At 46.0% G+C, this 14552-nt stretch overlaps 1 protein-coding gene across 1 annotated transcript in view; it reads left to right on the plus strand.

Annotated features, from left to right (window-relative positions):
- The window catches only part of LAMA2 (laminin subunit alpha 2), a 586660-nt gene that overhangs the window by 542405 nt on the left and 29703 nt on the right, over positions 1-14552 (plus strand). The window contains exons 55-58 of the mRNA XM_055309905.1: positions 1162-1338; positions 5048-5196; positions 10166-10342; positions 10542-10710. Of these exons, the coding sequence (XP_055165880.1) occupies positions 1162-1338; positions 5048-5196; positions 10166-10342; positions 10542-10710 (672 nt within the window). The remainder of the gene's footprint in view (positions 1-1161; positions 1339-5047; positions 5197-10165; positions 10343-10541; positions 10711-14552) is intronic.

Below are 14552 nucleotides of genomic sequence, written 5' to 3' on the forward strand. Positions count from 1 at the left end.
ATTTAAATATAGAGAGGAGGAGAGAGGAAGAGGGCAATTTGTTGTGAAAAATAAATAAATGAATGCATGCATGCACGATAAACAGATGGATGAATGATAAAAGCTCCATGCTTTTATCAGCTTTGAGATGGGGGTGATTTTTGCTTTCTCTCTTTTGTACTTTGCTACTGTCTAAAATGTTACTGCTTTAAATTTATTATTAGGGACAATGGTACTATTTTCATTTTGAGAATTGGGCTTTGGAATGTTTGGTTTGTTTACTTTTCAGATTGAGCTTTCACCTAACTTTTTATTCTTCTAGAATGTATTTATACATTTGATAGCCATGGACATCTTCCCTTGGGCTCATCATGGAGAAAAATGCAGACATAGACCATGGTCAGACTCCTCTGTAAAACAGAAACAATTAGTTGATAGAGGGTATTCAAGGGATTATCAGTGTTTTCCAGGGCGATTTAGCAAGATAGATCTACACCAAAAGAAAATGTCATCTGTCGGTCATAATTGTGTGTATTTTAAATCAAAAGTGCTCAAATAAAAGCAGAGGCCAGAGGCACCTGGGTGGCGCAGTGGGTTGAGCATCCAACTCTTGGTTTCAGCTCAGGTCAGGACCACATTGGGCTCCATGCTCAGTGGGGAGTCTGCTGGGGGGTTTTCTCCCTCTCCTTCTGCCCCTCCCCCTGCTTGCTCTCTCTCTAAAATAAATAAACCTTAAAAAAAAAAAACAGAGGCCAGATTTTTTATTTTAACCCAAAATGCTCAGAAAGTTCAGTCATGCCTGGAAATAGTATTTCTTCAGTTACTGCAAACTCTCCACATAACTGAGTCTCATGCTTTCTAAAACAATGTATTTCATGGTGATGCTGAGTGCCCGGAGGAGGGTGAGTGAGACAGAAATTTCGACATTTTCACTTCTTTTTGTTTTAAGGTTTTATTTATTTGAGAGTGCACTCGAGAGACAGTGAGCACAAGCAGGAGGAGAAACACACACAGAGAGAGAAGCAGACTCTCTGCTGGGCAGGGAGCCCGATGCGGGACTCGGTCCCTGACCCCAGGATCCTGACCTGAGCCGAAGGCAGACGCTCATCCACCTGAGCCACCCAGGCACCCCTAAATTTTCATTTCTGATGCTTTCTTCTCTTTTTTCCCTTTTGCCCACAGAACGTTTACACAGTCAGCTTCCCCAAGCCTGGTTTCGTGGAGCTGCCCCCTGTGCCAATTGATGTAGGGACAGAAATCAACCTGTCCTTCAGCACCAAGAATGAGTCTGGGATCATCCTCTTGGGAAGTGGAGGGACGCCAGCCCAACCCCGGAGGAAACGAAGGCAAACTGGACAGGTACCCTCCTACCTGGTTGGCAGGGCATTTTCCTTTGTGCTTATAGAAGACAGTTATTTTATAAGGAGGCTGGCAAGATATTTAGGCTTTATACATTGCCTTTGTGGTCTTAGATTTGCATCACTTATTTCCACTCTCATCTTTTTTTTAAGACAGTTATCTCCACAAGGATTTTCCTTGTTGGTCAGCTCTAGGTGCACGGGCCCTTGTATTTGCACCCGTATTTCATATGGGCTCGGCATGTGTGTGTTTAAAGGGAGAAAGCTTACAATGTATTCAGATTACAATAATATCCCCTTATCTCTAAGTCTGATTACTTACCGCATCTGTAGATACCCCACTAGGGTCTCTTAAATTCAAATATAGATCCCTTCTCGGATCAATTTCCCAGTTTTGCTAGCCTACATGATGCAGTCTCTTCAAGTCTGACCACCCCACCCTCTCTGGACACAGAGAAGGCAGGGAATGGGCGTGGGATAGGAGAAAGCAAGTAGAACCTAACGCACCCATGCATGGGCAGTGGCCTATGCCCAGGTTCACTCTTGACATGGAGAGGGAGCCCACAGAGTAGCTGCATTGTCAGGTGTGAACCTTAATTTCATACCCTACACCCGTTCGATTCTGTTAAAAGCGATCTCTTAGGCGTCATAACTCTTTCCTGCCTTGATATTCCTCCCGGACTTTCCATCTTATGTTTTTAAATATATACATTTTTCCATTTAATCTTGTTTTTCTTAGTGAAAGAGGTCATAGGAATTATCTAGTCTACCATTACCAAAGAATGGAAGGAACGCTTTACAAATATGCCCTCAAATATGGATGCATCCTTATCAACCAGGTTGTGGTGGTTGTGATTTTAGGTGTTTTTAAAGTCACATTTATAATTTAAAATTGAGTAGTCAGTAATACGGTTGACCCTTGAACAACATGGGAGTGAGGGACACCAACCCCCCCACTCAGTCAAAATTCCACATATAACTCTTCACTTCCCAAAGACAGAGCGTGCTACTGACTGGAAGCCTTACCCATAATGTAGTCACTCGATTAACACATACTTGTATGTTATGTATATTATTCGCTGTATTCCGAAAGTAAACTACAGAAAAAATGTTATTAACAACATCATAAGGAAGAGAATACAGTATTTATCTTTAAAAAAATCCACATGTAAGTAGATCCACACGGTTCAAATCCATGTTATCCATGGATGTTATTATATAATAAATCTTATTCTTTTCCTGATGAAAAATAAAGACCAAACAATATAAATTCAAAAATATGAAACCATGAGTAACTTGGGTTATCTCAGGAATACAAGAGTATTTTAATATCAGAAAACCTAAAAATTATATAATCATCTCAATAGATGCAGAGAAACCATTTGGCAAAATTTAATATCCATTCCTGATTTTTTTAATTTTTATTTATTTATGATAGTCACAGAGAGAGAGAGAGAGAGGCAGAGACATAGGCAGAGGGAGAAGCAGGCTCCATGCACCGGGAGCCTGACGTGGGATTCGATCCTAGGACTCCAGGATCGCGCCCTGGGCCAAAGGCAGGCGCTAAACCGCTGCGCCACCTGGGGATCCCCATTCCTGATTTTAAAAACAAACCATGCAACCTAACAATATGGATGGATATTAGAAACTGAAAAGAAATAAAAAGAAATAAAAAAAGATGCACCACATACTGTATGATGCCATTTTCACAGATTTCTAATACAAGTAACATGAAGCAGGAGCTACTGGCTGGCTCAGTTGGTAGACCAGGTGACTCTTAATCTCAGGGTTGTAAATTTGAACCCCATGCTGGGTGCAGAGATTACTTAAAAATAATTTATTTATTTATTTATTTATTTATTTATTTATTTATTTATTTATTAAAGTAACACTAAACATATTGTTTACAGATATACATATGTGTGTGTGTGAATTTTCAAAAATAATTTTTAAAAAGCAAGGCACTGATAAAGCTACAATCCGTGTTAGTGGTCCCCTCTAAGATGGTGAAGCTGGGCGATGGAGGAATTCTTTTATTTTTTATTTTTTTGTAAATTTTTTTTATTGGTGTTAAATTTGCCAACATGTAGCATAACACCCAGTGCTCATCCTGTCACGTGCCCCCCTCAGTGCCCGTCACCCAGTCACCCCCACCCCCGCCCCACCTCCCCTTCCACCACCCCTTGTTCGTTTCCTAGAGTTAGGAGTCTCTCATGTTCTGTCTCCCTCCCTGATATTTCCCACTCATTTTTTTCTCCTTTCCCCTTTATTCCCTCTCACTATTTTTTATATTCCCCAAATGAATGAGACCATATAATGTTTGTCCTTCTCCGATTGACTTACTTCACTCAGCATAATACCAATGGAGGAATTCTTAAACTGGGTGGCACTCATTTAATTGTAGTTTTATTGGTATTCATTCAATTGTACAGTTGTGAACGTGGCTTCATTATTTACATGTATGTCTCTTAAATGTTGAGGAATGCATCAAATAATTGTAATAGAAATAATCTTTAAAGAATAGAGGGAGGAAAACGTGTCATTCCCTCTCATTTCTTAATGCGCATAATAAGTGCTGGATACATCTAATATTTAAATTTCCTCCTAAATTCCTTGTCTTTTATCCTCATCAAGACTAAATAAATGGACTTAAATCACCAGCTTTCAGGATCGTTCTTAGAATTAGAACCTGCGCCCATTAAAACAATTAAAATGAGAAAATATTAAGTACTACAATGCAGAGTAAATTGGAAATAACATGTTAATGTTTCAACATTTTAATGATAATATTCATCTTTAAAAATCTCATAGTAAAGTCCTTTTTGAAAGAGGAAACAATGTTAAATAGTTTACGTCTGGTGTATAACCAAGGCTGGTTAAACTGACATACTTGATTTTCCAAAGCTGACATTTTGAAGCCATAGGGTTGTTTTTGATCTGTTCTATTAAAGTTAGTTTCTTACCCCAAACAATCAATGTAGCTGAGAACATTTTAATTGAGTGGGTAGTTTGCAGTTGCCCCTTTGACGGATGGTGAGCACTTGTTCAGATCCTCTGGATGTTCTGTGTTGGACAATTTGGCAAATCATCGGAGACTCCACGATGTGTGATTGCAACCGTCACCGCCCCAGGTGACCAACGGAGGGCTGGGTGACGATAGAGCAGCAGATGCTCTCCGTTCCACAGGCAGGGGAACACGCGTGGCCTCAGCTTTGGGGCGAGGACTGCATTCGGGCTCCCCGGGGTTCCTAATCTCATCTCAAAACCACACTGGTTGCTATGGGAACAGTAGCCAGAAGAAAGCAGTCATGTTTGTGGATGAAAAATTGTCTGCCTTCTTTCTGCGTGTGGGAGACCAGTTGGATGCTGGCGGTCGCATCTGCTCCAGCAGCCCGTGGGGCCCAGGGGAGCCCGACACCGCAAAGGCCATGAGGCTGGGAGCCGGACCTGATTTCCAGGAGCTCACTGTCCACCCGTGACTCTGGGGACAGGGAGTTTCTGGACACCTTTGCTTCCTGGCCCGTGGGTTAGGGCCCGGTGCTTCTGCTGCACCCAGACTGCACGGCCCCCAACAGCAGAGCCCTGGGTCGGGACCCAGACGCCGATTCCCGCTTGGTCCACGGCCCACGGGCGTGTTGAGTCCTTGGTTCTCAGGTGGGGGCTCGGGCCGAGGGGCCACCGTGACCCTCCATGACCTCTCGCCCCCACAGGCCTACTATGCCGTCTTCCTGAGCAAGGGCCGCCTGGAGGTGCACCTGTCCGCGGGGACACGGACCATGCGGAAAATTGTCATCAGGCCGGGGCCGAGCAGGTTCCACGATGGGAGAGAACATTCCGTCCACATGGAGAGAACTAAAGGGTAACAGAAGCTGCTGGGGAGGCCCTAACCTGTGTGTGGGCCGCGGAGGTTCCCTGCACCCCCGCCCTGCACCCCTCGTCCCCCCGCCGCTGCACCCCCAGCCCTGTACCCCACCACCCCCCACAGCCCCTGCACCCTCCGCCCTGCAACCCACCACCCCCCACAGCCTCTGCACTCTCCGCCCTACACCCCTCGCCCCCCACAGCACCTCCAGCCCTGCACCCCACTGCCCTCCACAGCCCCTTCACCCTCCACCCCTGCATCCCCGCCCTGCACCCCTCACCCCCTGCCACTGCACTTCCAGCCCTGCACCCCACCGCCCCTACAGCCCCTGCACCCCCGCCCGGCACCCCCGCACCCCCCATTGCCCCTGCACCTCCACCCCCACACCCCACTGCCCCACCCCCCCACCACCTGAGCTGGACCAGGCCCCTGCAGAGTGGCTACAGGGGGGAACAGAGGTGAAGGACACAGGGGGAAAGGCTGCCTCGGGGACAACCCAAAAGAACTGCTTCCCAGCCCTGAGTCCCGAAGGGCAGCCACGGTGCCCTGAGCTGACGCATCCGTCCCCAGAGTGCTGGGCACTGGGTATTCCCTGCACTGGGAAAGTCGTCTGCATTGTCCTCACAGTGATGTCTGACAACGCGGGGAATTAGTTTAGAAGGACAATTAGACAGAAGGAAGACAGAAGCCCCGAGACTTCAGACCCCCAACCAGCAGGCCATTTAATTAGACTGGAGACGTAGAAAAGACCTGGAAATCAACTGTGAGGAACCCTCAGGGCACAGAGCATATTTTTTAAATACAGCAGGATGATGATGTAGCACTAGTTCAGGTGAACAGGAGCTACTCTGTACAGACCTGCGTTTTCTAATTATCCTCTTGTGGGGATAACAGTGTAGATAAGTAATAAGAATGTTTTCCAAGTAAATGACAAAGCTTTCCTTGGCTCATTTTTTTATTGTTATATAGAACATTAGGTTGTGGGCCAAATTACTACTGAGCGTTCTTGCAGGATATCTACTTGCTGTGATGTTTGGAAACCATGATTAAGACAAATGAGGGATCCGTATTTGGACAAACTGAGAACTTTCGCGAACCTGAGAGCCACACATTGTGGGCCTGTCCCTGAGGCAGAGTGAAAACTGAATTTTCTCATTTGAATCTTAGCGACCGCTCTAAAATACTAGTTTACAACCTTCCAGATAAGACTTCAGGTTCTTTGGCAAACGTTAACCCTTCTCATGGTGGGAAGGGCTTTTTTAACGTCTTTGAACTTGAAAGAATCTCAACAAACAAATGCAGGTTTGACAAGTACCAAAAAAATCATCCCGAATATGTATTTTGGTCGAGAAAGGATTCTGAGGGTCCCCGGTGCGTAACGACGTTGCGCTCAGGTGTCCTTTTAACAGGTGTCTCTTCAGGAAGGGCATTTTACTATGCCAACTTCACAGCTGTCGGCCATTAATCCAGCCTTTATTTGATTAAGTTCAGTGTATAGTACATTGCTGAAAACTGGTCATTCAGCTAATTGGCCATATAAACAAACAGTTTCGCCATTCGCTGTTAATTAGAGGATAATGTATGGGCCGTATTAGTGGGTAGTCGGTGAACTCTGCGGCGAAGCAAGAACACATTTGCTGCTGTAATGTCTCAGTCAGGCCTCTGCGGGCCAAACACAATCACCGCCTATCCTTTCAGCAAGTGCCTCAATTAACTGATTAACCGGAGATGGCTAATGACCCTAAGAACTTCACCCAGAAACATCTTTCAATGCTTCATACCTATTCCACGGCACACTCTGTGTCAAATGCTGGACACTTCTAACGCCTCCATCTGTGCTCGCCAACTATTTGCTCTTACCCTTCTGTGTCACCTCAAAGATTGTGCCATTTCACGTCGAGTATGATGCCCTTGCTAATTTGGGAGTATTTGCCTTCCCCCAACACCATACAGATCATCAATGTCCGTTGTCGCTTCTTTTCCTGAAGCCCTGGATAAGATGATAATCGTAATGCCACCACACAGAATCACTGGATTTTTACCAAACTGAGAGGCAAACTTCGCGAGGTGCTTTTGCCCTATTCTCTCCCCATCTGCCTCTCTTTCTCCTTCTTCCCTTACCCTCTCTTTCTACCCCTCCCTCTGCAAAAATCTCACTTGAGTCACTTTGGTGTCTAATTCCGGGGACTCCAGGGCTCCCTGCCCTCCATAACTTTCCACAGCCCTCTGAACCTTCTTCCGGACTCCGCGTAAGTGGCCAGTACCCCTAACTGGACAAAAGCGTGAAACCCCAAGAGCCTGGAGTAGATGCATAGGCGAGGAGTTTCCTCCTCTGTCAGAACGTTCTCCATACGGGCACAGATTTAGGCTGAAGAGCACAAAGTTAGACCAGCTCTTTCAGGAATAATCTGGGATCTCCAGTATCAGAGTGGAATCATGATTTGGACCCTGCAACCCAAATATTTCTTACCATTCAAAATATGTTCCATCAAAATACAATTGCAGGGCCGCCTGGATGGCTCAGTCGGTTGAGCATCCGACTCTTGATTTTAGCTCAGATAGTGATGTCAGGGTCGTGGGGTGTAGGGCTCCATGCTCAGTGGGGAGTCCGCGTGGAATCTTCCCTTCCTCTCTCCCTGACTCCTGCCTCCTTAGTGCACGGGCGCAGGTGTTGTGCTCTCTCTCTACCTCCCTCCCTCAAATAAATAAGTAAATCTTTTAAAAAATGATAAATAAAATGGCAGACTTTGTTCTTCATATAAATTGCAAATGTCAGGGCACCTACTTCTCTTAATTTCTTCTTGCACTTATACAACCCATTTGGTGGTCATTCGAAAACAAAAGCTTAGACCAATATTCCCAACAAACAAGTAATCGAATATAAGTAATGAAATGTTTTATTATGAAACTCCAAGAAGCAACTTGTAGGCAAATACAGCTGACTTGTTGATAATGTCTATTATAGCGCTTTTTGCCTATAACAGGTCCTCCATGAAGGGGCACTGAGTACATATTTTTAAAAGAGGAAATACAGCAGAATCATAGTGGGCATATTGGTAACGTTCCTCTTTTACCAAAGAATGAAATAAATGATCTAGATCTGATGCTCCTAGAATGTAAAACACAAGCAAGATTTAGCTATCGTCTTCGAGCAATGCCTTCATTAAGTAACACAGCCTCAGTACAATCCCTTAATTAGTGTTTTCCGTGGCTTAACGTAGGTATTTTCATCCTCATTTTATGAATGAATGAAATGAGATTGAGCAAGATTAAATACCTGGCCCCGGTCACACTGTCGGTAAGCCTCTACGCTAATACTCCATTCCAGTCGGTTCTTCCCGAAAGCTCACGTTCATCCTGTGTCTCCACCCTGGGGTCTACTAGGACAGGACCACTGGAATGGTCCTTGGGGCAGAACCAGATCAGACACGACATCGGAAGCATGAGGGCCTCTGGCTCTTTGAAAACCCTGCTCGAGAGCAGAGATTTGCTCCCTTCAGACAATCCTTAATAGCGGTTTAAATCCCTCATTAAAACTGTTGAGAACATCACCATGTTGTGTTAGGAAGAGTTTGCTTTTAGCAAGAAAAAAAAAAAGGTGTGTGCGTGGAGGCGAGGGGACTGCTCAGTGAGTCACAGATGCCCAGAAGTGTTTTCCTAAAAGTCTCATAAAACCACCGGCATCGGGATCCCTGGGTGGCGCAGCAGTTTGGCGCCTGCCTTTGGCCCAGGGCGCGATCCTGGAGACCCGGGATCGAATCCCACGTCAGGCTCCCGGTGCATGGAGCCTGCTTCTCCCTCTGCCTGTGTCTCTGCCTCTCTCTCTCTCTCTCTCTGTGACTATCATAAATAAAAAAATAAAATAAAAATAAAAATAAAAAAACCACCGGCATCCTTAGCAATAATGTGGAACCTCTTGAATTTTGCCAACATGCTCTTCCAGAGTTTGGTAAGAAAAAAAAACAATATGTCATTTCCCCTTCATGTTCCTTTTGAAAGTAAATCCAATGTGCTCCCTCTCCACCCCTTGAACACTGACATTTTGAGCACCGATGAAATCCATTTTTCTTTCATTCTCTTACATCTGAACTGTCTCAACGTCAACCAGTTGCTCAGGGCCATTTCAGACCATCTTTGCCCTGGTTTGTTATTTCTAGTTCCGCATGTGGTTTTTATTCTTTTTAAAAATATATATATTTATTTATTTGCTCATGAGAGACACAGGGAGAGAGGCAGAGACGCAGGCAGAGGGAAAAGCAGGCTTCCTGCAGGGAGCCCGACGTGGGACTCAATCCCGGGACCCCGGGGTCACGACCTGAGCCGAGGGCAGATGCTCCACTGAGCCCCCCAGGCCTCCCTGGTTCTTATTCTTTATAAAGTCAAGTCAGATGGCATTTTAGGACTGAGTTTCCCCCCTAAGTGCTTTGGTTTTCTCCCCAGATATGTAGGAAGCTTCCAGGAATTCATTCATGGTCCTCAGGCCGGTGACTAGTAGCCTCCCACCCCCTGATCCCTGATCCGGACTGAAATTCAAAGCCTGCTTCTAGAACAAGAGAGGCAATGCCTTTGGTGACGGTCATCATCGGGACTCCACCCCCTTGGAGTCCCTGCCCAGGGCCCCAGGGCTGTTGTGACTAAGGAGCAGGGCAGGGGACCCCACGGACAGGCTGAGGGCGCCCGCGGGCTCGTCAGCCTGGTTCTTCCCAGAGCACCCGGAAGGCTCTCGGCCCAGGTGCACAGCCTGTCCCCCGCAGGGACACGAGGCACCCGGAGAGATCAAGGCCCCGGGCTCGGTCCCCACGTCCCCCTGGGCCGCCACTGCTCTGAGCCACCTGTCGGGGGGGCGGTGCCCGTGGCCTCCCAGGGGCCCGCTGACTCCTGTGGCTCCTGCAAGGTGAGGGGCGCCCCGGCCTGAGGCCCACCCGCAGGCCAGGCACTGAGCCCTGGGTTGCGGCTGTTTCTCCAGCGTCTTCACTGTGCAAGTGGATGAAGACGGAAGGCACACGCAGGCCCTGCCGGCGGAGCAGGCCATCCAGGTCCACAGGCTCTTCGTGGGGGGCGCCCCGCCAGAGTTCCAGCCGCCCGCCCTCAGGAACATCCCTCCTTTCCAAGGCTGCGTGTGGAACGTGGTCATCAACTCGGTGTAAGTAGGCAACTCTGCTCTCTTAAGGGGACCACGCGGGGCCACCGCAGACCCAGGCGGCGGGCGGAGAGGCAACAGGAGGAGCTGCCCTCTCGACTGGAAGGGTCAAGCCCTCAGCCTGAGGAGGGGGGGCTGGACTGTTGGGAGGCAGGACCTTGACAGCTAATGCGGAGTATTTAATTGCAATCCCATCCATCAGCCCCATGGACTTTGCACAGCCTGTGTCCTTCAAAAATGCAGACATCGGTCGGTGTGCCCACCAGAAACCCCGCGAGGACGAGGATGCAGCGGTCCCAGCCGAAGCAGTTACCCAGCCGGGGCCCGTGCCCACGCCCGCCCTCCCCGCGCCCACCCCCGTTGGGGCCCACGTGAGTGTTTCCATCCTAGCGCTTTCCCGTTGGAACCTGTCTTTTCAGCTGTTTTCCGAGAGAAAATAATTCAGGAGATCTAGTACATCCTACTCCTGGAATCCGAGGGAGGGCAGCGTCTACGGAAGCCCGTTCCCCGTACGCCTTCCTCTGATTACTTTTACTTCTATGTCTGTTCCGCTTTGAGCTTCTTTCTCGTGAAACAGCAGTGTTTTCCAGTGAACAGCCAGCATAGCACAGACGCGTCTACAGAACCAAAAACAAGACCCACCTGTAACATCACCACACACACGCAACCGTATCCGTTTTCAGCCCCTTTTAGTTGTGTTTCAAGTAGTAGACGGCGCATCCTGTGTATAATGTGGTGGCCTCCGTTTTAAGACCGGTAATCCGCAACTAAACATCATGCAGACGTGGCTGCCTGACTACGAGGCCCACAGGCCCTGTCCGGGGCCCAGAGGGAGGCTCATGGCCCCGCCGAGAGGTTGGGGCTTCGCACAGGATGGAAATCAGACGTGAGCCAGCTTGAGGTGAGGGTGGAGCAGACACATTCAGAGCCGCTGGGAGACTCACAAAGCAAAGGAGCACGAGTCTTGTCTTTGCTTGGGCCTCGGGCTTTTATCGAGAACCGTGGTCCTCGGACTGATTAGAACAGAGACGAGGGCCCACATGTGATCGTTTGGGGCCCGGGGACCTGGGTGGCAAGACGTCTAGGTTGGAGATCTGGAACACGCATAGGCTAGCTCTGTCAGTCATTCTCACCTGGGCCTGCCTTAAATGTCACCTGTGCTAAAGCCTTCATCAACCCCTTGCCCCTTACAAGGAGGACGTACACTCTTTGCATTCTGAGGCGTGTGTGAAGGGGGTTGGGGTGCCATGCTGGCAAGAACAGAGGAGCCAAAACGCAGATTTTTGTGGAGTCCTTCCGTTTCCCTGTCTTGATGAGTGTGTGCATGTGTGCGTGTGTGTGACACACAAAGACACGTAGGATGTTCCCTTGTGTGGGGGATAATCATTCCATTGATTAGAGCATGGCTTCCTGAGTAGACAGCCAGGGTTGCAATGCATACACTCCCGTCTACCGTGCGTATGAATCTGGGAAAGCTACTTAGCCAATCTAGGCCTCAGTTTCCTCATCTGTACAGTGAGTGTATTTATGACACGTAAGTCCAAGAGTTAACATGAGGACTTAAAAAAAATGTTTCTTAAATGCCTAGTGCAAACTAAACGTTTAATAAATGGCCTAACTGCTCTATCGTCATGATCATAATGACTGCCTCCGAGTGCTGACACTGCGCCAGCCGCTGCCTAAATGATTGCCATTCAGCCCCATATGTAATTTTCATCATGGCTCTGTAAACGATACATCATCCCATTTTTGGTTTGAGTTAATAAGAATTGTCTAGCCTCAGTCGCCCAGTAAATGGCAGAATAGGAATTTTCATCCAGGAGGCCCAGCTACACAGCCGGTCTCCTTATCACTGCAACGCTCTGTCTTTGTAATTCTACTTTTTCCTCATCATAGGCCATTTAGAGTGCTGCTAGTTTTTCACTGTTAGGAACTATATTCTGATGAGCGCCTCTGTTTACCAAACTTTCTTCTTTATTGTCTCAAGACAGATTCTTAGATGGATAAATGTCAGATTAAATGAAGACTATCCCGAAGGTTCTCAAAACGTACCCATTAATTGCTTTTTCCAAAGGTCTCATCAGTTTCCATTTTCACCACCAAAGTATCCAAGAGGGTGGATCTCACTATACTGTTTACAGCGTACGCGTCATATTTATAATGCTTGCCAACTGATGGGCGCAACACGCTGTCTTGAGCATGGATTTTGAAAACTCGTGTTCATTTTATTTTCTTCCTTAGTTTCCACGATGGAAAGGGTTTGTTGTTCTGTAGAGCGATCTGCTGCTCATCGCTAGAGATATTTTTGAGCTTGCACCTATCTAGCATCCCTTCCAGGATTTGGGAAGAGCAAAGTCCTTATGCTTGCGGTGAGCGTAGCGAATAGACTTGTGGAATTGCTATGTCGTACACCTGGAACTAACGTAACATTGTGTGTCGGTGATACTTCAATTAAAAAAGAAAATATAGCAAAAGCTTTTCTCCCAGGGTAAATAGTCTATAACCTCAAGCATTCTCCATGTGACCTAATTTCTTATTCCTTTATTTCAACAGATCAATATTCTTTTTTTATTTTTTTATTTTTTATGTATTTATTTTTCAACAGATCAATATTCTGAAGTTTGAAATACCCCCTTCAAAACGTGGCACCTGGAATAGACAATATTACTCAAAGTGCCCAGGTCAGGGGACAGCAGTACCTCTCCTTCCATTAGTCTGTCCTCATATTTTATTAAGTATACACCTGAGAATTCTTTGGTATTTTAACTGAGTCAGTCTGCTGGCTCATCCTCAGTGCCATATTCAGTCAACCACAATCTGAAGAGCCTGTCTACCACTCAACCTTCTCTTGGGTCAGGTCTCTCAGCCAGCCCATCTTGACTTGGTCCAGTTCACTGGTGGAGAAGCCCGCTGGTCCCCAGTCATCACCTCTCCTTGCTCAGTGCCTGCACAAACTCTATTTTATAGGGAGTCTCCAGCATATCCCTCTGTGGTTTCTGGAGATCACATTTTCCCCCCTTTTTTCTGAAAATAAAGATACTTTCCCATCTGGGACTGGAGATTTTTAACTCATTTAAGTTTTCTTGTAACCTTCTGTTCTAGTTCCAATTTCCATTTTCTCTCAGCAGTATGTGTTTTAACTTTTCCGAAACAGAGCATTCCACTGAGATAAGACAAAAGCAAAAGAGAAGTTCAGTGGCAATCCTGTGGGCTGATATACAAAGACTCACAGAACACCAGAGCTAGAAGAGACCTTAAAGATCCTGACCCTTAATTGACTCTTAACAAAGCCCTAGAACTTAGCTCAGGGCCTGTCATCATGCACATTACTAACAGTTGGCACTAAAACCCAGATATCTCAATTCCATCAGCTATCTCCCCTTATGCCATGTGGGCATAATTACATTTCTTAGAACCTCCATCCCTATGGGGTTATATTTTTACAATTTCAGATCATGGGACCATACACATCTTTCCATTTGATCTTAATAATAATTAATTATTCTCTTATTTTCTTAAATTATTTAAGAAGTACATATATTATATTTAAGAAATAAGAATAATTTCCTTATTTCTCTTAATAATTCTCTTATTTTCATTCTTTGTGTGGAGAGAAGTGTCTGCTTTTTAAAGGTGACCAAAAGTTAAACGTTTGACAATTTATAACGAATATTTGTCGAGAGCCTACTACATGCAAAAATTAATACAATATCATCATTGCTAGTGAGGGAGAGGGGGAGAGACAGAGAGTAGAAGATTTGAGGAATAAGATGCTTATATAAATGACAAAGCCAGTATGTGTGGAGGTCAGTGTGGCTAAGAGCAGAGTGTGGGCCACACACACAGCCCGCTGGCTTTCAAGACTGAAAACTGGAAACATGGCAGGGTGTCCCTGAAACTGCATCCAAACCAAATGATTAGTGGCATCTAGAAGTGTAAAAACAAGTCTATAAAATGCAAATTTTAATATATCATCACACTCTTGTACATAAAATCTTTCAGTTGAAACAATACAAAATGATGACATACTTAGGACATTATGTGAAGTGGATGAAATAGGACATAAAAGCATACATACTGCATAATCACATCTACATCAATAGATGGGAAAAAACACATTAAAAAAATCCTTGCAAAAAAAAATATATCAAAAGCTAACAGCAAAAAAAAAAAAGCTAACAGCAGATGTATTATGGACTAGAGATGATTTTCA

Source organism: Nyctereutes procyonoides, unplaced genomic scaffold, assembly GCF_905146905.1.
Source record: "Nyctereutes procyonoides isolate TBG_1078 unplaced genomic scaffold, NYPRO_anot_genome, whole genome shotgun sequence".
Taxonomy (NCBI): domain Eukaryota; kingdom Metazoa; phylum Chordata; class Mammalia; order Carnivora; family Canidae; genus Nyctereutes; species Nyctereutes procyonoides.